This window comes from Myodes glareolus, chromosome 9 (genome assembly GCF_982192425.1).
Source record: "Myodes glareolus chromosome 9, mMyoGla1.1, whole genome shotgun sequence".
Classification (NCBI taxonomy): Eukaryota; Metazoa; Chordata; class Mammalia; order Rodentia; family Cricetidae; genus Myodes; species Myodes glareolus.
Window position 1 is genome coordinate 32,345,045 of NC_142034.1, and position 24,890 is coordinate 32,369,934.

General features: G+C 45.5%; 1 protein-coding gene across 5 annotated transcripts; it reads right to left on the reverse strand.

Annotated features, from left to right (window-relative positions):
* Positions 1 to 220: 220 nt before the first annotated feature.
* Mmd (monocyte to macrophage differentiation associated) lies at positions 221 to 24,546 on the reverse strand. Of its 5 annotated transcripts, none has more exons than XM_048446876.3 (7): positions 24,273 to 24,539; positions 17,285 to 17,366; positions 15,908 to 16,068; positions 12,120 to 12,194; positions 10,538 to 10,639; positions 9,141 to 9,210; positions 221 to 2,125 (listed from the first exon to the last, which is right to left on the reverse strand). In XM_048446876.3, the coding sequence occupies exons 1-7, from the start codon at positions 24,296 to 24,298 to the stop codon at positions 1,925 to 1,927; spliced, it is 717 nt and encodes a 238-aa protein (XP_048302833.3). In that variant the 5' UTR covers positions 24,299 to 24,539; the 3' UTR covers positions 221 to 1,924. The 5 variants fall into 5 exon arrangements, with proteins under 5 accessions (XP_048302833.3, XP_048302834.3, XP_048302835.3 ...); XM_048446877.3 differs by lacking the exon at positions 24,273 to 24,539 and adding an exon at positions 18,570 to 18,644; XM_048446878.3 differs by lacking the exon at positions 24,273 to 24,539 and adding an exon at positions 17,877 to 17,927.
* Positions 24,547 to 24,890: the final 344 nt, after the last annotated feature.

Genomic DNA, 24,890 nt, shown 5'->3' on the forward strand with positions numbered 1-24,890 from the left:
GGCAAGCAGGCAAACTGGTAATGTGTTGATGGGTGCTTGAGTTAGCTCTGGCAAGTCAGTATTCAGCAGGCAGATCAGAAAGCGAAACAGGAAAGGGGCCGTTTTGTTTTCCTCTCCGTTCTGAGTTCTGGAAGATGACTACACAAGCTACAAATGTGTGATACGCTCGAGCGCTCAAACACCCAGCCTGACTTTCAGCCATATGCTCCAGACAACAGAGTCAACCCAAGTAACAACTTTATTCTAATCTACAGCACACGTTTTTACATACATTTTAGTGGTTTTGACAGTGTTGCTTATGAGGAGACCTTAAATGAATCCACAAAGGTTAATATATTTAAAATAAAATATTATACACAGTCAAACAACAGGCAGCTCACTGTTCAGAATCATGCAAAGAGAGTGACCCGGCTGGTACGATCCTTGGGTGCCCTTTGCCCTCTGAAGAAATCACCAGCAAGTATCCATTCTTCTGTCATGCCTTGACAATTTCCCCAAATCAGAGCCTGAACATACACACAAAATAAACTTTCTTTTAAAATTACAGTGGTACAGAATTTCAGTTAATAAAGCAGATGTTCAACCTGACAGCTCCATCGAGCGAGCCTGTTTCTAAGCAAACAGGTTATATTCACATCTGATCTAAAGGCAAGGTGACTTCATTTCTCTTAAACCCCAAGAAAGATGAACAACAAAGCAACTGATACATCAATCTTAATATAAGACATTGAGAGAAAACTAGAAATAATATATAAATACCACTCCACTGAGTCAGCATAAAACCATGGACCACTGATATGAGTTTCTATGTGTCAATCCAAGTTTTATAAATGGTATGAAAAGAAACGGTATATTGAAAAATGCAGAGGAAAAGGCAGAAATGTGAATTTATATATCTAGTCGCACAATTTCAAATGAATATCAAACTGATACAAGAAAGTTCAGTGACTTAACCACGACGACCGAACCGTTGGCCACCAACGTGACAACAATTCACCATAATTCAGAACGCTCATGAGAAGTGTCTGGCCGGTGGGCAACCCAACAATACTATCATAATACGCACAGGATCCTCCTCCGCTGTGGAAAGAGACCCTGGAGAAAACCTGGAAAAGGCATGGACCGAAGCGACGTCCTCTGAACAAGGCAATGATATCCAACTACTTCTTCATCCCTGGTGGGCCACACCAGGTCGGGTTTATCAGCCCCACAGCAGCACAGAATTCGGGGTCAGAGATTGGCAGAAAGGTTGGGAAAACTGCAGTTTTGTGGGTTTTTTTTTTAAATTGGCAAATTCTGAATAAAACCATCAGAAGAGGTACGTTTGTTTGTGGAATGTTGACCGCTTGCTGCAGAACTTGACATGGAGGAGGAACCGTGTGGGTGCACGTCAATGAAACAGCTTTTAAAAAATTTACAAAACAACTACAGCCTCTTTTTTTTTTAAAAAACAATCATGTTATGTCAAGATGAAACATGGTAGAAAGTAGTGTGATGTTTCCATGATTCTTTAACAGTGACCGGGAAAAGTGGTAGAAACGACTCTTTGTTTTTCTTAAAAAGGAAGTCGCGTGACTGCACTGACTTTGACAACCTGGCCTAGGAATTTAGAAAAACTCATCTAGTAAAATCTGTAAAACGAAAATACAAAATTCTGGTTTGTAAACATCAGTTGGCCAAGTCTACCCAGAGTCCTTCATGATAGTGGAATGGAATGAAGAATTAATTCACTACCTCATTTGCTGGCTGGGAGGAGGAAGACTCCAGGACACAGCTTTTATACTTTCACAGTAATTAGAGTCAAAAAATTAAACCAAGTCAGTGCAAGTTGCTTCTTCTTCTTCCCTGTGCAACATTCAGCTCTCACCCCGACCCGAGCGCCTCAACTGAGATAATACTGATCAGAAGACCTAGCACAGATTGGTCATAAATGTCGAATAAAGTCCGCGGGACTTCGGTAAAGGTACTTCCAAATGGCATAGTAGTGCACGGCAGCGGCGGTGGCCACAAACAGGTGCCAGATGGCATGGGCAAACGGAATGATGCCATCGCTCTTGAAGAACACAACTCCCAAGCAGTAAATCAAACCCCCGCAGGCGAGCTCTTGAAGACCGTCTGTGTTAGTCTGTCAACAGAGGCAAAGGGAAAGGCTGGATGTTACTTCAATGTGACAAGGTCAGAATCACCTTCTATCCACCCCCCCCAAAGGCTCCTGGTTTGCTACATGTGGAAACATAAACCTAACATGCCTCATCCCGCTTGACCTGGAATACCCTTTGGATCTGCGGGCATGATTTGACCATTGAACACATTCTAGGCTCCACAGGACAAAGCGGTGATTCTCTCATTTAACTGTGTATCTAAGCAGACTGTAATCACAGCTGGCCATAAAGGGCCTCCAAAGGCCCGAGTAATCTTTACTTCCCATATTGCCCTTTGAAAGCTTCCTGCCACATGCAGGAGGCCCAAGAAACTAGTTTATAACTCATATCTCTGCCAGGCTTATCACAGGCCTTTGACCTTTGTAGCAGCATCTACATTGATTGCTTTTTTAGGTTTTTGAAGCATGTATGAATTTAGGGCACTCGAACTGCCAACAGGGGACATGTCACACAGCCCGAGGAATTTCCTAATTCGCCCTGTGCCGCCAGGTGGTAAAGGCCTGTGTATTTGAAGTCAAAAGCAAGGGTTTCTAAGGTTGTCTGGAGAGAGTCAAAGGTCCATCTACAAGAAAAAAAACCGTGACCTGACTTGGATGAATGCAGTGATGAAGGAGGCAGTGCTGCAGACGGCCCTGCAGGGGGAGTAAAAGCCAGGCCAGAGGGTGGTGAGGCTTTGGAAGCGAATGCGGACGCCCTAGGACAGCAAATCCATAAGTCCCAGTGTCAGACAAACACAAGGGGAAGATTCCAGCTCAGCCATCTGCTAGGAAAGAGCCCATAGGCCTAGGCAGAAGCAATGACAGCAGGCTAGAGGGAGCTAAGTGCCAGGCGAGAGGACATCAGGCCCGGTGTGATGATCAGCCCTACTTCAACATTCATATGAACCTCCGGGTTCTGTAGGATTAAAAGATTAGGGAGGACTCAAAATGACCGGTAACAGATTTTCTTTATTCAGAAGAGATTTCAACCAGACTTTAAAAATGGTAACAACAACAAAAAACAAAAGCAAACTAAAAGCCAAAAAAAAAAAAAATCCAAGCCAATTTATCACAGGCATGTATTAACTCATATAGGTTATAGAGCTATCAACACCCATGATATAACATCCTTGTACATGCATTAGGAGCACTGGGGTAATGGCTGCAGCAGACTCTTAGGCGAGTAAGAACCCCAAGTGGAAGGGACTCGTGTAATACCTCCTTATTTGGAGGGAAGGAGACTCGGAGTAGTAGCCTGACAAAGTCACACGGCTGGCCAATCCACACTCTGTTCTCAGAGACACCATGCTTTGGTTTTGGCTTGATTTTGACACACTCCAATGCTCTTTGTCCAAATAAGCAAGGGACCAAATGAAGTACACCAGTAAGTTTTTAAACACATCCTGTTAAAAGACAGTTCCTGACACTCCAACGCTCTTTGTTCAGATAAGCAAGAGACCAAACGAAGTATACCCGTAAGTTTTTAAACACATTCTTTTAAGAGACAGTTCCCCAAAAGACTTTTATCTCATCAGACATTGAAAGACCAGAACAGACTTAATTCCAGAGGAAGCCAAGTGTTGTTCTTTTTGACTCAAGATGCTGCGGGTAGCACCCAAGTGTACGTATTCACTCTAATCTTCATGACCCTAAACTGGGCACTATCAACTGCCAACAGCATTTACTGACAGGAAACGGAGAGCTTACGAACTCTGCGCAAGGCCCTGGAGTTTCCTACTGTCAGAATTGGGATGTCAATGAACTAAATCTGCCTTCTGCACTTTCATCTGGGATTGGGGAGAGGGGTGTTTTCAAAACTGGTTTGTGTGACTAATTTTATGGAGTATACAGATCAGAACAAGTAGGCAGAACGGGATGAGTTTGATTACATTGATTACATCCATATAACGCTAACAACCCTGTAAACTTCTTTGGTGCCCCCTTGCCAACCAATCGTGGACCCCTCCAGCCGCAAAGGCAAGCACCGTTATTATGTTACCACCACACATATAAAGCCCACTTGCTCTAGAGCTTCATACATGGAATTATATATTGCTTATTTTCTGGCCATCACATGAGCATACTTACTTTTTTTTTTGCTGAGTAGTTCCTTCATCAAACATAAGTTATTAATTCTTGCCATTTCGGGGATTGCTATGCATGAGACTAATCTTAACTTCATGAGTCTTTTTGGAGATGTGTGTTTCTATTTCTGTTAAGTAAACCACTGAATCACAGGATAAATGCATGCTTAATTTGATTAGAAACTAAAAATTTAGGAAACAAAACTGTTGGAGGTGGGTCCTATCATTTAATACAATATAGAGAGGTGGGGCATAGTATTTCACATCCTGGCTACTAGTGTGGATCTCATATTTTTAATCATAACTGTTCTCTGGGGTATATTGTAGCAGTCACAAGGGTTTTAACTTCCATTTTCTTGACCACTGACTATATGCATGTCTTTTCAAAGGGTAATGGGTTCTTTTATATATATTTTTCTTTCTGTTAAAATCTTTTACCTATCTTTAAATGACTTTGGGATTGACTTGGAGGTTCAGAGACTAAGCATATATTTCACAGATGGCTTTATTATGGACATAGCAAGCACTTCCTGCCAAACTGTGACTGCCTGTCCATTTTCTTTACTGAGTCCTCAGAGAAGCAAAGACTTTAATTTTGAAAAACTCCCCGACATGCTTTTCTTCTGTCATGGTCTTTATTTCCGTAGCTCACAAAATCTGTGCCTCTCCTAAAACTGATGACAACATGTTCCAGGTGGCCGAAGTTTCTGTTTTCAGGAAACTTTAGGCTTGGCTGCTTTATAGCTAAGCCCATACTTCAAATTACGTTTGTGTGTGACACGAGATTGACACTCAAAATGTTCTAAGCCTTTTCCTAAAAACATTTCCCGTCTTCAATTGAGTCATGTTCATATATAAATGTCACTGCTTCCTCAATAAACAGAAAAGGGCTACATTTATTTCTTCTGGACATACCCAGGGGACAGTCCGAGAAGCCAGTGGTCTCGCGTGCTGGCCATAGACAACTGACCGCCCCAGATGTGGCATAGCCCTCTGTGGGCTCCAATCTTCTTCAGTTGCCCTGGGTCCTCACAGCACGACTTGTCTAGACCACTGGTCAGAGCCTTGTACTTTCCATCCGTCTGTCAGTTCAGGAACCTGTCTGGGTCTTCTAAGGGCCTGGCTTCTGCACATGGTGATCACGTGTTCTACCCCATCCTCCCTGAGCTCTGCAGTCCTCTTGGTGAGGTCAGGGTCTTCTTTCTCCATCACTACACAAACATATCTCCTTCCCACACCCTTAAGGGCTGTGGTGGCTATCTTCAGCATCCCATTGATGTTAAGTGTTGAATACTCACAAAATGTGCCAAAATTTCTCAGGGATCACTAGAGACACGGCAGTAGCACAAGCAGGTGTGAGGCCTCCGGGTAACCTTGTATCTAGCTGCATGCATTGCTACACTCATTCTTCATGTCTAGGACTTTTCTGTAAATACCAGCTTCTATACAGTGATAGTCATCTACAGATAAAGTCTGGTTCTCGTTCTTTCCCACCAGCATGCTACCTGATCCCAGATTTTCTGTTCTTCTTTCATTCCCTCATCACCCTAGCCAGGTTTCCAGGACTACCCTGGTGTAGGACTAGGTGCAGAATCCGTAAGACATATGTGGATGTCTGCATGCATTACAGATGCACACGCATGTGCATGTGTGTACTGACAGACTGTAAGGCACTGGCTCATGTCACTATGGCGCAGCGAGGCTGAACTCCGCAGGGGTGCACTGACTACCGTCCAGCAAATGCTACTACTGCAGTTGGCATAGAAAGGTTGCTCAGGACCCTTCCTAGCAAAACCTCTCCTAAGTCCCTCAGGGGACTGCTGGAGGCCCCACATCACAGGGAAATACACACTGTGTCTACTGAATTGGATGCTAACATTACTGACGAAGTACCTTCACAACAATTAGGCTGGTAACTGACAAACATCTAGGTACCTTGGCCTGGTCAAGATGACTCACACCATCAGCCCGCACACTCACAGAGACATCTGAAGCACCACAGTCCTTCCCAACACCGCTGGGGTTGCAGCCCACAAGTTGTCAGGTTGCATTTTCATTCACAGTCTAGTCAAAGACCCAGGAGTTTATATAGGAGTGTGCTGTTTCATCTTTAAACATTTGGATGTTCTCTATCTTTCCTTTTTGTGGGACAGTTTCAATTCTTTAGCGTCCAAGATTATTTCATAGCCTAGTATGCTGTCTATTTTGATCAAAAGAATTTATATACTGACCTATTAGAATGTGGAGGAAGCGGGTTGCTGGGGGTATGCCTCTGAAGTGGTTAGCTTGTCCCTGGCTCCTACTAAGCCAGTTTTCTGTCTGCCATGAGCTGAGCCACCCTGCTCCTCCACAATGTGCCTTGCGATGCACAGTCCACAAGCAACAGCCGAGGGACGGTAGATATACGAAAGCCTCTGAAATTAAGAGGCAAAAGAAATCCTCCCTCTGGTTTTTGTGGCTTTTTGTTTTGTTTTGATTTATTTTTATTTTTGAGCTTTCTGTCACAATGGTAAAAAGCAACTAAGACATGGGGGCAGAGGAACTCCGGCCCTGAGGTGACTCCGGGCACCTGAAAGCAGAAGATGTTTGAGGTCCAGTGTGGTCTCACCACTGGGATGGTAGAAACTCCACTGTTTCCGAAATGGGAGCTCCTGGCACCAACATTTTGTTTACTGCCTTCAAATGGCTATTCTCAGTAAGGGCTTACAGAATTTTGCCCTGCACAGATCCAGCTTGACGCTTGGCCCAGCATACTCTTCTGTAGATTTCTGAAGGTTTCTCTCAACAGCAATCTCTTCCCTAGGTCCCTCCCCATGAGCTGTCTCCCAGCTGACTTGTGGGCAGACAGCTGTTCTCTGGGCTTCTCCTGGAGTCTACAGGACGGCAATGGGGGAGGTGGCAGAACACAGAGCTCAGTGTTTGGCTTCTCTTACCGCAAGCCTCACAGTCCCGCACTATCTGTGCTCGATGCGGGAAAACCCAAATGCTTTAGTTCATTTTCTAGCTCTCTCTCTCTGTGGCCGAGGGATTAAATCTGAGATCCACAGCGCGGGGCGCTCACTCTTACATAACCCTTTTGATCCGGACTCCGCTTAGATCCCCCAGGTAATTATCAGCTCTCCAAAGACAGTGCCACTCACCCCGAGGCCTGCTGTATCCTCTAACAGTAACACCTGCCTCACTCCGACCACTTCCGGGTCCCTACCTGTCTTTCGAATCAGCTTACCTATCACTTATTTTAGCACTTCGATCTCATGTTCCCATAGCAACCTGAGTCGGCCGTCCTTCATCTCCCCTCTCCCCATCAAGGACATTATAAAATTTTATTAGTCTCTTACTGAACAGAAACTGTATCTGCCTGTTGGACCCCAAGTTCTGTGACAGCGAGTGTGAATTACCCTGCTTCATTTTCATAAACATTAGTCACGGGCTATTATACCACCTGTGAAAGGGCTGATTAAAGATTTGGGCTAGTAAAAATACCGGACAAACCTGCTTTTATGACAGCCGGAGGGAATTGACTTGAAATTCTGTTCTAATAATTAGTAACCAATCCACATAGACTTTGCTTATATGGCTCTGGATGTCCTGAATTGCCCTCTAACGATAAAACAGCCATGACCCATTTTCTCATTTCGGTCACATACTTCCCTTTTCTCTGCATTCTCTGGAGCTTTTACCAACTGAACTATATATATACACCTATGGATACACACACAACACACATATACATCGATCTATGTATTTAAATATGCATATATGATGGGGCCAGGTACATCATCAAGCTCCCATCTCAAGGCGATGTAATTTTTGACATTTTCACAAGCATCTTTCTGGAATATTCAGAACCAGGTTTCAGCTCTGAGAGGCATTTTTCTGAGGAGGGAGGGAATTATGTTCTCACACTGTATGAAAAAACTCAGTAATGAAATCTCAAGTACAATTCTGACTCAGGGCAACTGCAGAAAAAGAAAAGAGTTCAAACTGAACAAGCTGGACTTCTTTAATTAACACAGTGGCTAATGCCCTGTGTTGAACACAAGGCACCGGAGAACATAAGCAATGAGCCGGTAGCACTAGATCAGACTGCAATGCATATATCTGAGTCCAAGTGAGAGATCTGCAACGATTTCTAAGCAGTATTCAAGTCGAAAGAGAATTTAAGATATGCTATATGCAAGAGTCCACTAAAGATAACATAACACTTTAAGTTCCCAAACGTTATCTTCAAGCAAAGTTAAAAGTAAAATAACAAACAAACAAGAGTACTTTCCTTTTTCAGAAAGATATAATATTACTTAAAAGCAAGTGCAAAAAAAAAAAAAAGAATGAAAGGAACTGAAAACTGTCCAATAGGATGCAGAAGCAAATTGTGCGTGTTTATTTTTAAATTTTTCTTTTCTTTCTTTTTTGTCTTTTTGGAGAGAAGAACTTTCTGATCTCAAACTTGTCATTTTTCTGTCTCGGCTGGGTAGGGACCCCAGCTGTGGGCCACCATAATCCTAATTCTTCAGATTCTTATGAGTCAATAATTCAGGCTTATTCTCCAGTAGCCTCTTCCAGAGATTCAGGCTCACACAGCTACATCATTGAACCAGGAACAGCCACTTCTGTTTGACCAGACTCTTCCCTGGAAGGATGATGACCTACTGTGTGTGGTGGCGGGGACGACCAGCTCCATCATCCAAAACAAACAAATACAGAACAAATCTAACACACAGAGCTTTGCCAGCCAATCCTTATGTGGTACCCCGGGCAAGTCGGTGGCACACTGCATCATCTTTGTGGGTTTCGCTCTCCGTCTAATAGTTAATGGGCACATCATAGTTCCAAAGGGCAGAACTGTCTACCTATCATTACATCAGAGTATCGGGAGTTTAGAAGGAAGGAACTGAAATTGTAAAGCTGTGTCTCACCATTGAAGTCACCACCAGGGCTGGAGAAAATCCCATTGTGAGATAGAAGAAAAGCTCAACCACTTTATACCTGCAGGAACACAGGAGGAGTTAGACGCACATCCCAGGAATGCTTAGATCATGCACATGCCAGCTTCTCCTTGCTTCGTTTTGAAAGAGAAAGAGAAGCTTTTAAACCACTCAAAGGAAATTCATTTCCCAGTAGGAGACCACCGAGCCTCTCCCTAACATACCAAACTGGGTAATGATGAGGTAACATTTCTTCTTGGATGAAAAGGGCAGAGATTGACACAGGCTGCTTAGAACAGGTTTGCCATTAAAGCTAGTTGTAATCTAGTCCAGTACGCTCTTTTTCCCTTTCCCAGCACGGGTTGGTCCACCACCAGTTCCATCCATGGTTAAAAAGGACCTTAACATGGTGAGAACAGGTGGGAACGGCCTTCTTCAGGGGTGGAGTTGCAACCAGAGGAAAGGATGTGTTTCCTGCTTCTCTTCATTTCGTACATTAATTTCCAGTCTCATTCCATTGGGCTGCAGGACATCTGAGATCTCCAATCCCAGCGGAGGAAGAATGGGCTCCAGAGCTTATTTGTCAGAAAGGTCTGCCTTCACCTGCTATGCTGTCTAGAGGGTATCACCTGGGAGTGTGAACCCAAGAACCAAATGTTCCCTTGGATTGATAACACATTACACAACAGATTTAGAATTCATTACATTCAAAGGGCACTTGGAGTCAGGTGTCTGCAATAAGCTCGGAATCAATATGTCCATTTGGTATTCTCTTTGTTTAGAAACGGTTCAGGTGGCTATGTCTGTAAATACATGGGTGTAGCTTCTGATAGGCCCGAGAGACACAATCTCACGACAAATGGTAAATTCCCATAGGCCTTTGTTTCTGTCGCTCACACTACAGCTATGAGTGCGTGTGTGGTGTGGGGGACCTGTGTCCAATGTCAGCTTCTTTTCTCAAACATTCTCCAGATTTCTATCTGGGGAAGTTTTGTGCTGTGGCACTTACAATCGGTTATCCTTGGTCTCCATGGAAACCGGAAGGCTATTCTCCGAGATGTCTATGAAGCAGACAGGGCCAGCTTGCCTCTGGATGAGAAATGAGGTCCCAGTGGCTCTAAAAGCACTGGTCTTTCAACCTGATCATGACACACACACACACACACACACACACACACACACACACACGCCATTTATGCCTTCCCACCCCTACTCGCCCAGCAATAGCGAATACCAAATGGAGGTCAAGATTTACTAAGAGCAATATATTTTCTCTTTATGTATTTCTACTATTGTGAGGTACAAGCACGAAGGAAACCGCACTGCAACACAGGAATAATTTAGGCAGTTAATGGTAAATGATCAAATGGAAGTGACTTTTCTCTTACTTTTCATGGTAGAGAAATACATAAATGGTTCCTCCAGCTGCCATGAGCCAGATAAACCAACGCATATGAGATGCCAGGGGTCCAAGTTCACGGAGATTTAACCTACAAATGTAAACGACAACAAAGGGGTAAATGAGAGGAATTCCGAGCCCAGGCTCTCCTAGTCACAGCAAGCTAAAGACAAGGGCAGCAGGCCTCCAGCACAGCAGGGAGGCGTTGGGGAAGGTTGGTGAAATTAATCATCCAAAGGTTAAGATTGCTGGTCAAATTTTAGTATTAGGGAATAGACATGATTTAAAAATAGTCCCAGCTAAAAACAGACACGCCAGAATGCCGCTGAGTCTGACTCCCCCTAGCAGGACCCACTGAAGGAAAGGCTGCTGGCTGTTTTATTTCTGACCAAGCATCTGCAATGCTTACAAAGCTCACTGAGAACCCAGAATATAATCCTGAACCAGGATCACATGTCCACAGTAGACACCTAATACACACACTCGTCTCTTTTAGCAATCTCTCTGCCAAGACAGAATACGAGGAGAACTCCTCTAGCCTGTGCTATGAGCGTCTCTTATCACAATTTAACATACCACAACCTCATGTGCCCTGGCATGTGAAGAATAAATATGAAAAATATTTAATATTTAATAAATATGAAAAATAGAGCCATTTGGCTCTAACTATAAAATTAAGATTCCCAAATGGAAAATTAACCACGGACATATCTAAAAACTGTATGAGAAAAAAATTTCCTACTCTGCGTGTGATCACTCAGTTCACATTTAATTTTTTTTATATATTTACTTTAAATTGCTTCACAAAAGCTTTTAAGCATGCTTGCTCCTACATGAATCAGACCTATAATTTAGTGAGAGGTACTGGGGAGGCCTTATACTTTTTTTTATTCTAACAGATAATTACATTTCTTTTGAGTGACTGCGCCGGCATGAGCCGGATTCTAGAGGCCTGCCGTTTCTATTGACGACAGCAATGGACGGCTCAACAGGTCCTTTCTGAGTGTTTAAAACTGGGCTAGGTCTTAATAAAGGAAAACTAAATTTTCTTTAATTTCAGCTTTTAAAGCAACAAGAGGCTGCATTTGGTCTGGGTCTGAAGGGCAGTAAGAGCAAGGGACGAGACTAGATAGTTCAAGGAGTGAACTAGTTTGGTTAGTTCCTAAGCCAAAGAGAACCAAGTGAGCAGAAACAAACAGTATACATTACAAAAGGAAGCTTGCTTTTCCTCGTACGTATTTACAGCATTTCCATTTGCCAAATTTCATCTTCAAATATTCTGAAAAGCAGCAGAGATAGATGGGGAGAAGATGGAGAGGAAAGGGGAGCCTGCTAGCTACACCCAAGTCTACAGCACCTCCTTCAGAATGATTCCATGCCAGACAGCCTTCCAAGCACTGAGTACTGTAACCACGTAAATCAAATGGGAGGGAGGGCAAGTGTCTATGCAGTGTGGGTGGGGCGGAGTGCATGCAGGAGGGCTGCGAAGCGGGATGGGGAGAAAGAGAGGAAAGGAGTGAGGGCTTCTAATCATCAAGAGGCTTTTCCAGAGCCCGCGGAGTCTGTCTCACCATGGAGTGTAGGAAGCAGCAATGAAGAAATAGATGACCATCCGATCACACATGTGGAAACAATGCTCCACTGTCCTGTGGGGGGGAAGTCAACAAAGCAGGCAAATTTGTCAAGAGGCTCAGACAGGAAGCACGGGCTATCGCTCTACAAGGTCAAAAGCCCCATGCTTGTTTCATTTTCTCACGGCATTCATAACTCGCCCTTCAAAGTCACGGGTCTTCTTTTTAATGACAGGAAGTCACAGTAAAAGCTTCATATTTTTAGGTTGTACACGTAATAGGCATGAGACAGTGGAGCCCCACGATAATCAGGTGACGTGAGTCTTTTCTAATGTTTTTCTTTTCTTTTGGAAGATGAAATTCTGTGAGGGTAGAATTTCTGCCAGAACCTCTGCCTGGTTCCTATCACAGAGCAGGGCTCAGTCCTAGCGCCCAGCTAATATGCCCCGAGCCGCGGTCATATCCTTTCTCTGACCTTAATTTTTGACAATTCCATATACACACACAACACATTCGGTCCTACTCATTTCTCCACCATCTCTTACTGTCCCAGCTCTCCCTTCCTTCTGCTAGGTTCCCCCTCCCATTTTAAAGTCTTTTGTTTCGCTGAGTTCAGATTCTTGTTTTTTCACACAACTTTAATTTTAAACATGCCAGGGTGGACAGTACGTGGTATTAAGGGAAAATCAGTAATTTAGGGCCAGCAATAATAAACAAAAATATGGCGTTTTTGCTGTGAAAGAGTAGCCATTGCACTTCTAAACCGGTCCAGAGTCAAAGCCAAGAAACGTATATACAAAGATCCAACTCACTGAGGTTGACCCACGAAATGTCAAAAAGACCCAGTATTTTGTTGAGGCCATTTAAAATTATAAATGGAGAGATGATGTAGCAGTTAAGAGAGCATACTGTTCTTCCGTGGGATCCGCTCTTCCGAAAGACCTGAATTTGGTTCCCAGCACCCACGTCAGGCAACTCACCCCCACCTATAACTCTAGCTTTAGGGAATCTAATGTCCTCTTCTGGCCTCCATCAACATTACACACACGACATACATTCACACATGGGCACATACATACATAGAAATAATCTTTTAAAACATGCACAAATGAATAAATGAAAACATACATAGAGAGGACGGTCTTTATTGTTCAGTTTTCAAATAAGGTCTCGCATAGCCCAGGCTGGCCTGGAACTTGCTATGGAGCTGAGGCTGGGCTTGAACTCCTGAACCTCTTGCCTACACCTCTCACAGTTCTGGGACTGCAGACATGTGCTATAATGTCCAGCCCCACAACATTATTTTGAGTCTATTTTTGGTTTCTAGGATGTAAACGCTACAATTTTGTGGGGCCTCAGCACACAGCGTAGCCTCACTATACACACTACTAGGCAAAGCCGATTGACAAGGAGGTATAAGCGAATAAATAAATAAAAATCTCTGAGAAGATGCATGGTGCAGGAGCTGCAATTCACTCCCTGATAATTCGGTGGCAGGTCTAATGAAGCAAAGTCCAAACTTCACCACCTCTACAAACCCAGGAATAAAAGTAGTCATAAACTCATGGATGCAAGAGTCTACTTTGAAAGAGCTGGGAAAACAGAAGAGGGGAAGACAGTGAAGAATTTACTTTCTTGTTTTGAATTCCTGAGATGATTTTGACGCCTAGCAAGGCTTGAGGACTTTCTAATTCTGCTTTCTAGACATTGCTAGGGCAGACGGTCAAACCTAGAACTTTCCTCCTGCTCTGCCAACAGCGAGGCCTTGTGACACAGGCCTGTGATCCCAGCTACTGGAAGTCTGAAGCGGGACGATATTAGGGTCAAGGTTCTACCTGGGATACACAGTGAGTTCAAGACAATCGGGAGCATCCAAGTGTGACTTTTTACTCAAAGTAAAAAGCAAGAAGAGGGCTGGGATGTGGCTCAGTGGCAAAACACTTGCCTAGCATACATGAAATCCTAGAGTCAGTACCCAGGACTACAAAAACAAAAAGCTCCACCGGCCACCATTCTGACTCACACCATGTCACAAGACCTGAGCAGAGAGAACACGAAATGTGGTAAAGGTTCTCAGTGTTGTACCCAGCACAAACTCAGAAGCTGGGACTGTCCTACACTCTCCTAATTTGACTTTGTTAGGCATTTAAAAGACAGTGATTGAATGCTGAGCCAAAAAAAAAAATAATAATAATAATAATCTACATGTGGTTTGTGATCCTAGCAATGCCTTTCAAGGTTCAAGAGAATCTCGTTTCTCTTCTACCTTCTCCTTTAGACTCTGCCAGGGAGGCCCCGAATACGAAGTAGGCATCTACAACTCTTTATTGATTTAGAAATCTAGACATCAGAGCCAAGTGAGCCGAGGCAACCGCAGCGTCAGGCCGTGCCAAAAAGATAATGAAGTGCTCTGCGTCCAGACGGGCCTCTGGGCCCTGTGACTGTGTCCCGGGAAGCCAGCACAGGTACTGCTGTGACTGTCCTGTGAGTGTGGCCCAGAGTGCCCTTGTGATTTAATGCTGTGGTTTTATTGTAATCCTAGGGATGGGACTGTCACTTTATAGGCAAGGGTAGCGGAGAGCAACCTTCGTGCAGAATTGTAAAGGCCATGGTGAGAAAAGACAATGCGGGCTGAGAGCCTGCCTTCCCAACCTGCCTCTCCACTAGCAATGGTTCTTCCTTGCTGTTGGTCTTGTTTGCTTTTTTTTGTTGTTGTTGTTGAGACAGAGTTCACTAGTTACACCCAGGACTCACTGTAATCCTAGGAAGCCTCAAACGCACGGCATTCCTCATGTCTCAGTCTCCGAGGCACTAGAATTGGAAACATGAGTGCCATCATGTCAGGCGATATTTTTCTTCTTTTTCTTTTCCTGAACACTATGAAACCACAGATCTTTTCTTCCATTTCTGTTTCAGAGTACAGTATCACTTCTACAACCCAAGCTGGCCCCAAGCTTCTGATCTTCCCACTCCTCCTTCCTTCACGCTAGGACCACAGGCATGTGCCACCACGCTCAGCTCAAGGGCCATGCTCCTCTGAATCACCTGTCACCTGCTCCAAGTCTTTCGTTCTTCTGAAAATGGTTTCCCTCTTTGGGGTTTGACCGACTCAAGTATTAAAGGTTATATCTGATAAGCTGTCATTTTCACATGATAACGCTCTGTCCTTCGTTCTAATATGCACAGATCTAAACACTTTAGGTCTTACTATGGTACTGTTTTAAAAGTAACCCACGGTTTATCTTCAATGTGAGGTATCTCCTAGTCACCCCGTTCTTTCTCTAGTTGTCGAATTATTTTCCCAGGTATCACCTCGCTCCCTTTATCGCATCATAACAGCCTTATGAGGCAGCACGATAAGCTTCAGTTTCGTAAGGAAGAAACTGGGGCTCTTTCAGTGAGGTGGAATTACTTACTTAAGGTTAAACACAGGAGGACTGGAGCGGAAAGTTTAACGTCCTTCCTTGCAGGCCATAGCTATGGCTCTTAGGGCTCTCCCAGCATTTCTAGTGTGTGTGAGAGAACTGGAAATAAGCTCTTGGGATTTTAGCTGCAAGCCCTCGAAAGCCAGCAAGAGTGCCGCTTCCTCAGATGCAAACACAGCAGTGGGGTCTTCAAAACTGTGCCCAACCCAAAGAGAATGCCTTGAACTAAGGGACCTCTCAAAGCCCATATGATAGGAAAAAGTCCACTCGTCACCCTCCTGACTAAACTGTAGCGGCCTGGGAATTGAGAACATGCTTAGCCAACTGCGTCAATATGCACAGGACGTGCCCCGCCCCAGGTACCTTAAGTGGCTCTTTTTCCACGACACTATGTGAAACACCGTGGAAACGATGAAGAGGGCACAGAGGCCCATCCCGTAAATCCATGCCGTTATCTTTTCCCAGCAGTCATCAGACAGCCGATGGAGGAGGGCGCTGCCCACGATGGCTGGAACAATCAGGAGCTGGAAGGAAGGGAAGAGAAATGAGTACCTTGGCGTCAACTTCCGCTTAAGAAACACAGAGGTTTGCCAGTTTTCAGAAAGTAAGTGTTAAGCAAACATTCGTCTCCCTTGGATAATCAGAACGAGAGGTGGATGGAGTTGGTTGCTGCACTGGAAGCAGATGTTCCTGCTTCAGGGCACTGGGCCAGCCAATGGGTGCAGAAACAAGCAAAGACAGCATTGCCCAGCTGTTGCAAAATGGCTGTTCTTTACCCTAATTTCATTAAACAAGAGCCTGTTCCAGTCTCCTCTCTAACCTGATACAGAGCAGGTACTAAAAATATCCAAACATCAAGTACATTCTAGAACCCCCAGAGAGGTCCGATTTCCAAGCATTCTGTCCTGCGTGTGATCCCACTATTTAAGTAAAGGATCCCACTATTTAAGTAAAGTAGTGAATTAAGCCCATATTATATTGTATAAAACACCACACACACCCCAAATCAGCTGCTGAATTAGTATGTCCCGATTTTTACTTAGAACTTGCTCATTTTATCAATTTGGGAGTGCTTGCAGAACAAAGGGGTTGGGGGGCTTTCATCATTTTAAAATAGTACATGTTGAATAATCTATTTCTAAAGCCCGAAGTTTGAGGAAACCAGAATCTAAGAATTCTGATTGCAGCTCCCTCCCTCCCTTCCTTCCTCCCTCCCCTTCCCTTTTCCTTCCTTTCCAACCACTGAGTAGGTAAGGATGACTTTGAGTTCTCCATACTCTCCCTCCTGAGTGATGGGATTACAGGACCATGCCACTATGGTCAGCTTCTGTGTTAGATTTTACACCATAGACCCAGATTTCAACATCAGAAGCCAGTTTCCACTACTCCAGTACAAGACAAGAGTGGGGAGAGTAATAATGTTTCTTCATAAAGAAAAAAAAAAACTTATTTGTCTAGGAAAAAAACACCATTAGAGATAACGTCGCTTTTACTCTTGTTGCATGAAAGCATCCTCTCTGTTTATATTTGCTTGTGGTATTGTTGTATACAGGGTAGAGTGTCCAGAGCGTTCTCCATGCTCACAACCCTCAGATTCTGGTGACATAACCCAGCACTGACACTCAGGTACTTAAGGTCAAAGGGATGAGTAGTTCACTCGCTAGTGCTAAAGTTACTGGAGAAGTCTTTTGTCACGCCAGAGCCCTGTGTGAAGAACGGCGACAGGAAAGGTGTACTCACTGCGTGTGTGTAGCAGTTAGCAGCATGTTCGTAGCAAGTTGGTTTGTAGCGGCCATTGGCTGGGGCCCGATGGTTCATGAAACTATGGAAACAAGAGAAGCCATAACGTGAGAAACACTCCACCCTGGCTGTGCAGGCAGCCTGCAGTGCCCGTTCAGTCCCTTCTAAAAGAAAAGGCTGCTGTTATCAACAAGAAAACCAAAGTCATTAAGGAGGTGTCAACTTGGCCCGCCGCAACACTGAATCTAAAGCAAACATCTAGTTTATTTGATGAAATAGCCCTTGAGTTTGCTCAACAGGCAAACTTTGTGCCAAGCAAAAGCAAACAGAGGCCGCATCAGACTCAATTGTGCCCCCCTCAGCCCCCAAATCAAAGGGGTGGTGCATAACCAAGCTTTAAATCTTAAAGTAAGGATTTCTGCTCCCCCTCCCCTGCCTTTTACTTATTGTCACTAAACAAAAGGGTACACACTGCATTTGGAAGGTCTCTGCTTTCTCACTCAGGACACAACACGCTTCCTGTATGCAGATCTGCACAGCCTGCATCCCACATTAGAGGGCCTGCCAGACTAGTTCTCCTGTATTGCATTACCTGTTCTGGCACCAGGCAGCTTATTTGATACCCAGCTGCGTCCAGGCCACCTGAGCAACGAGGCACGTTTTCACCTCCCTGCTCCCGGAGCGAAAAGAGTTTGCTTCAAACACCACACACATTGTTAGTCCTTGAGGCCGTGGCTCTAAAATACATACACACACACACGCGTGTGCACGCGCACATGCACACACACACACAGGGAGAGAGAGTTGAATAAAAGAGCAAAACAGCAGGCACAGAGAAACAAACGGATAAAAGCTTTGACAGCTTTGAAATCCCAGAGCTCCACCTGTCAACAAGCAAAGTACCAAAACAAAACAAAAACAAAGTAAAACAGAACCAAAACAAACGAAAAACCAAGGCAAAACAAAAGCCATTTTTTTAAAAAAAAGTCCAGACAGTCTGGAGGTCGTTTTGTTTGTTTGCCAGTACCCAATCAAGCCAATCTTTAAACCATTAAAAAAAAAAAAAAAAAAAAAAGACAAACTAATATTTCCCCCCTGATTAGAAAGAACCTGGTATCCTCAGATCAAATAATGGAAGACACAACAGGGAGTCCCAGAAAGGTCCATCCCCAGTGCAGGCTGGGCATGGGACTGTGAAGACATTTCACTTGGACTAGACGCCTAGCTAGACCCTAAATGAACTTTCTGAGTATATCCACTACCCACGGAAGGACAGAGAACCCACCGAGCCGCTTCAGAATTTATCCAAGCTATCCTCGCATGCTGATGTGCACGTCCCAGCCTACTGGCCTTTCCCCTGGCAATCCCCTAAATTATATCACTCATTTCCTATGGGAGGAGAGCACCGCTGTGCACATCTTATTAGTAACAGAAATTACACCCTGGGGAAGAATGTTTCCGTGCTGCCCCAAGAATCTGAGGATCCACCACATCCGCACCCTGAGAGGTAACAACTGAGCTCGGAGGCTCACGCCCTGCTAGGAATTCCAAAGGGTGGAAGAGCGGGCTTCCCAAATGGTTGAGGTCGGACGAAATGGAAAGTGCTCCATGTAGGGTGAAGTAGGAGCTGTCTACCCACCACCAGGCTGCAGACGAAAATAGCAACGTCTATCTCAAGCAGCCCGAGTCTAAAAATAGTCAGATCATTACACAGCATGGGGGATAGACTTTCACATCTTCTGCAAGGAAAGGAGCGGCATGGCCATGTCTGCTGGTCTCTGCCCGACAGAAAGAATCCGGGTTAAAAATAATGTGGGAGGGAGGGGAGATGGCTTAGTCGGTAAAGTATCTGCTAGGCAAGCATGGAGACAAGTTCAATCCCCAATATGGATATTAAAAAAACAAAAAAACAAAAACAAAAAACAAAAAAAGCTAGGCATAGGTCCATGCACCTGTAATCCTAATGCTATGGACATGGACACAAGTAAATCCTCACTACTGATCACTTAGCCTAGGTTACTTAGTAAGCTCCAATTCAGTGAGCTACTCAGAAGTTATTGGAGTGGCTGAAGAAGACACCTGTTGCTAGCCTCTGGCCTCCATGTGCATGCATACAATACACATGTGCACATGAACACACACATACCTGTGCATACATGTGCAGAGGAAAAAGAAAGAGGGAAACAAGGGAAAGGAGAAGAGGTGGAGGGGAGAAGAGAGAGAGAGAGAGAGAGAGACAGAGAGAGAGATTCCTCTCTTGTGACTGACATACCCTATCCTGGTGGAGGGGCGAGCTTTCTACTATAAACAAAGGTAAAAAGCTGCTATCCTGAGACCATTTTACTGTGGGGTTCCATGAGAAAGGTCCGCACAATTGTTCTGCTGGGAAATAATAATACAATTGTTTTCAATTTCCCTTGATGTGCCAGAGTGCAATCAAGCCTCCTCCCCCTCCTTCAGTTTCTGAAGAAACCATTCCTGAGGCCGAAATGGGAAAGCAGATGCAAAATGCAAATAAACTCCCACACTCTGAGCCTCCTCTCGCCAACTGCCAAAAGGAGAAAGGTTTAAGGATGAAAGGAAAAGGCCCCCATCTGTGGAAATCTTCTCTGCCTAATGAGAAAGCAACCTAATAGCTACTCAGTGCCCTGGGCAGAGAAGCTGGCATGCAGGGGTGCCCAACCTGTCACTGTAACATGATAGTGTCATCTACCGATGTACTAGGCTTCATTCACGGCTATCCTGAAAGGTATGTGGGCCACGGATTGGGTGGACACAACTGCAGGGGCTCTGATTTAGTTCAGAGTGTGGCAATCACATTTAACAAGGCGAATAATGAAGCAGGCCTTAGTCACTTTCTGTTTCAATATTCCTTTTGCCTCTGGCTTTTAGGTTATTCTTATGTCTTCTTTGCCCTACCCAGAATTCCAAAGCTGTGGAGGGAGAGAACAGTTCAGCACCAACCTTTATACATTAGCACGCTGAGTCCAGACCAAAGCACCAGGCTCTGCAGGTCTGCAGCTCGTCCAGCAAAATTCATAGGCAGAAGACCAGAACCCCACGGGTTGAGTCCCCTGTGGTCCCCACTCCGCAGGTCCAAATACTGTCAACAGCGCTTTCAAAGTATATTTCCAATCAGCTCGCCGCTGCAATTCCACAGTGCCCAACAAAAACAAAACCAGCATGCAACATCTCCTACCTGTGATACCGAAGCCTCATAACTGGCCTTGTTGCCTGTCCCAAGACAGACTCTTTTTCATATGGTAGTCATACCTCTCTATTAAAAAGAGATCATAGCCAGGTGGTGGTGGCGCACACCTTTAATCCCAGCTCTTGGGAGGCAGAGGCAGACAGCTGTCTGTGAGTTTGAGGCCAGCCTGGACCACAAGGAACCCCCCCACACACACCAAAAAAAGACTGTAGTGTGTGCCTCTACTTAAAACTATCTTTTAGCTTCCTAAAATGTTTAGGGTAACACTTTGATCCCTCCCTGACCCACAAGCCTTGGTAGCTACTTCCCTTGTTCAAGGTGCCACCTTCTTGTCTATCTGGCCTCCAGCTAATACCAGCTTTCTGTTTCTTTGGCCTAGGAAGGTCTTATCTGCTAGACGACATTGGCTTTTTATTTCTCCTTAGAATATTCAACTTGCTTCTCTTCCTCCAAGCTAACTCGGGTTACCTGCTAAGAGATTTTCCAGACATCACCAAGCATCACTTTGGTCTTTGCCACCCAAGTGGAGTCCTTACCATAAAAAGAAAGAATTTGGTCCCTAAACGTTTGCTTTGTTTTGTTTTAATTCTGTGTTCACGCTGTAACACAAATCTATGGAGGTGGTCTACACTAAGTCATTTCCAGTTCCAAGCACAATGCTCATCTTTTTGCTGAAACTTAATTAATAAATGTTGAATGGACGGATAAAAATACAGCCCTCCCAGCTACTGAGATAACCCATAGTCAATCTGGTTTTATTGGAGATGGCACAGGTTCCACACAGAAGGGCAACAGGAAGACACGGAGCCAAAGGAACCCTGAGTCTTATGAACAGAAGACCCAAAAGCCAAGACAACAGAGCGCCTTAAGGCCTCTTCAACACGGTTGGATGCTGTAGCTTTAATCCACCCTGTGCACAGCATCCTTCTGCCATGCCAGCTTCCTTTTAGGACTGAGCATGGCATTTGTCAGTGATGATCCTCTAGGCAATTACTGAAGGGAGATGGACCATCCCATTGTGTGGTTCGACACTCTAAGAACCATCCCAAAAGGGCATCAGACATGCTTTAGGTTTTGAAGGAGATGCCTTTCCACGCACTCAATTTAAAATCTAATCAGCAGGGCAATCACAGCTGGGGCTGAGGAAGAAGGGTCATTTCCTAGTGGAGAGACAGGATGGGTGAGTGAAACGTGACTGCAAAGACGGGAAACTGAGCTCCTCTGACCACCTGTGCCACTCCAGGTAAGGACTTTGTTACTCTCTAAACTTAGCTGCTGTTCTATTACTTCTAGTTGAAAACTATGCAAGTATCCAGCCAGCTGCTGGCACACACAGGCAGTAATTGAATGGTAACAGTTACTATCATGTCAGAGCTGTTAGAGGAGTGTGTGTGTGTGTGTGTGTGTGTGTGTGTGTGCGCGCGCATGTGCGCATGCGAGTGCAGGCACGTGCTTAGGTGTCTTGAGACTAGACTAAAAGGAATAAAGCAAGGTACAAAATAAGCTGCATCCCAGAGGAACTGTTTCACGTCGTAAGGGTTTTTTCAGGAGCCACCACTGTCTTACTCTTCCCTTCCAGTCTTCCTCCATATAAATGGCAGAAGTCTGGAAGACGATCCAAAGCCACAGGAACCAGAGTTTCCACTCTGAGTGGATCTGCAAGGTGTTCTTTTATTGAGGCAGAGCATAAACTATGGTCTAATGAACTGTCCTTCAACTGAGTCCCAACGCAGCTATCAGGGAAAAGGGCACAGTTCAAAGACAGTGGGTCGCTTCACAACTCCCCCTCCCCCGCCCCCGCTGTACAGCCTCTCTGTAATTTACCTGCATGTCACTATGGTAAATAGTGTAAATAGCACAGCAAGATGTTTAATGAAGACAAAAATATGTGGACTACTACTCTGGACGTTTTAATGTATGGATCATAACAAGCAGGACTGTCCGAACGTTACTTTGTATTTGGAGGCTTATTTTCAAGTCAAACTGATGCTCACAAACAACTTTCCAATCTAGCCTATAATAGAAAAACAGGTAATGAAAAGATTACATCAATCAAAATCAAAGGAGACCTAGGGCTAGATCATCAAGAAAGACACAAGTAGTATTTGTGGAGTACAATAACATGTAACCACTCAAACATTACGTTCTATGATACTCCGAAAGATAATCTCCGTGTTTTCTAATTTTTGAATGGGTAAAAGACTGCAAAATAGGATGAGAGCAAATCCTGCCCATCAAAGAGATTGCTCCATCAGCTGAAGTGGCTTTTATTTTTCCATTCTAGAGCTGTTTGAGTGTTGGTGTAACAAACAAAAAGAGACACTTTCCTTCTTTTCACAGAGGTATTCAAAGGGACAGGAAAAGAAAGGCAAACTCTTCATCAAAAAGGGAAGGGGTAATATTTTAGAATGTAGCCACTGTTCTCTGAAAGCAGGAAGCCCACAGACATGTAAAGGAGAAAACCAGATCAAACAAACAACATATACAGGGCATGAGGCTCACACATGTTACAGTCTGTCTTAAATCCACGAGGTTCTAAAAGAAGACCAAGGCCCTTTTGCCTTTGACATGGATAGTAGTTCCCCTCCAAGAATAGTGTCAGCCACCAAGCAATAAGCAATATTCGGTAGGCAATCCAAATCTTCAAGTTGATCCCCTCTACTGATGTCAAAGACCACACTGATCCTTTGTATGTATTGGCTCCTTTACACTTTGGGACTGGGGAGGAATGAGATAAGCATTATTAACGGCTGAAAAGACCAGATAGGAAAACTAAATTGTGGGTTTACATTTTGAAATTTAAAAACAAATAAAACAAAACAAACAAACAAAAAACCAACCAGACTACTTCAAACTCAATAGCCTGCCTGGAAGATTTCACGCATTTCTGCTTTTGGATTCTCTGGCACCTCACAGTAAGCTAGCCTGTTGGTGAAGGACTGGAAATGGGTATGGCTGCCAGGTTCAGACAAAGGGATGGAGAGTTACCAGAAACCCGACGGCTGAACTTTCACCCACTTAAAAGAAACAGAAAAGACCAGAGCTTTCTTTGGGAACAAAAGGCCAGAGCCTTCATCATTCATTCCGGGCAGGTACCCCGAGAGAAGGGCCACCGTGCCCCTCCAGTTCGGGCGTCCCCACCACCTCTCCACTGTGGAGCAGCCGACCGGCCTTCCGGTGGCGTCTCCTCGGTTCTTCCTCCCCATTTCCTAAAAACAGGCGTCTCAAAGGCAAATCTCTCCACCTGAATGCTAACTTGTCCCTGACAAAAATCCCCAAATAGTAACCCACTGGGGCTCTTAGCCTGAGAACCTCTAGATTCGACACCATCGGGCTAAGCTGGACGCTGGGAAGCGTGCCTCAGTTTCCCTGTCTCTAGGGCCAGTCACAGGCAAAAACACCTTAAAACGCTCAGGCCAGGCTCCCTACCGCGCTGTAAGACAAATACCGCCACAGGGTGCTGGAGCAGCCCCAAGAGACCTCACACGGGGGTTTGTACAAGGATGTTTGCATAGGGCCCTGAGTGGACTCGAGGGGCTCTAAGGTTGGGGTGGGGCGCTTGGAGCAAGCAGAAACTGTGCCTGGATGGGGATCGCAAGGGCCAAAGCTGGGTGTGCAAGCCGATTGAGGAGGCAAGGCAGATGCGGAGTCCCGGGGCACAGATCCCGAGCGGCTTGGAGGAAGGGGATCGCAGGATTAGGGGTCCTCCCCGGGAGCCGGTCCGGGTCGGGGCTCGGGATTCCCCGGGATGGAGCACGCGCCCTGCAGCGCTCTCACCGCTGGAATCGATTCCTGAACCGCATTGATCCTCCGCTTCTCCGCGGGGGCCGGGAGCTCCGTCTCGTCTGCACCGGCGGCGGGGCGCGCGGGCCTCATGGGTTTGAGCCGCTCCCGAGGCCGCCGGCGTGCCAGGCGGGAGCCGCGCAGCTGGGCAGGGTCGGAGTGGGCCACGCCGGGGGTCAGCACAGGGCCGGAGCCAGAGCAGGCGGCTGGGGGCGGGAGGGAGGCCGCTTAAACGGCCCGGGAGCCTCCCGCCTCCCGCCTCCCCGGCTCCTCCGCCCCCGGCTGCCCGCGCCCCGCCCCGGAGCCCGGCTCCGCCCCCGCCGGCTCCGCCTGCTGCGTGCGCCCGCGGCCGCCTGCGCGTCACCGCGCCCAGTGACCAATCAATACCCGGAGCGGCGAGTGGCTCCGCTGCCATTCATTTCCCCTGAAGCTCGAAAGGTGGGGCGGAACCTCAGGGAGGAGGGGCGTGGTTAGCGGAAAGGGGAGGAGCGCTGGGAGGGCGGTGCTCTGCATTAAAGCTTGGAGCAGTGCGAGCTGAAACCAAGAGGAAGAAACCTTGTGTAGGAGATGGCCCCATGATCTTAAAAGCAGCTGTTCAGGAAGTGGCAGCAA

What these genes read in the sequence shown, in the direction of transcription:
- Mmd (XM_048446876.3), bottom strand. Translation starts at nt 24,298, where the DNA reads ATGCGGTTCAGGAATCGATTCCAGCG. An exon ending in GCTGCTTCCTACACTCCATG is followed by an intron (nt 10,640 to 12,119) that starts GTGAGACAGACT and finishes TTACATTTGTAG; the next exon opens with GTTAAATCTCCGTGAACTTG. An exon ending in GTATTTCTCTACCATGAAAA is followed by an intron (nt 9,211 to 10,537) that starts GTAAGAGAAAAG and finishes GTGTTCCTGCAG; the next exon opens with GTATAAAGTGGTTGAGCTTT.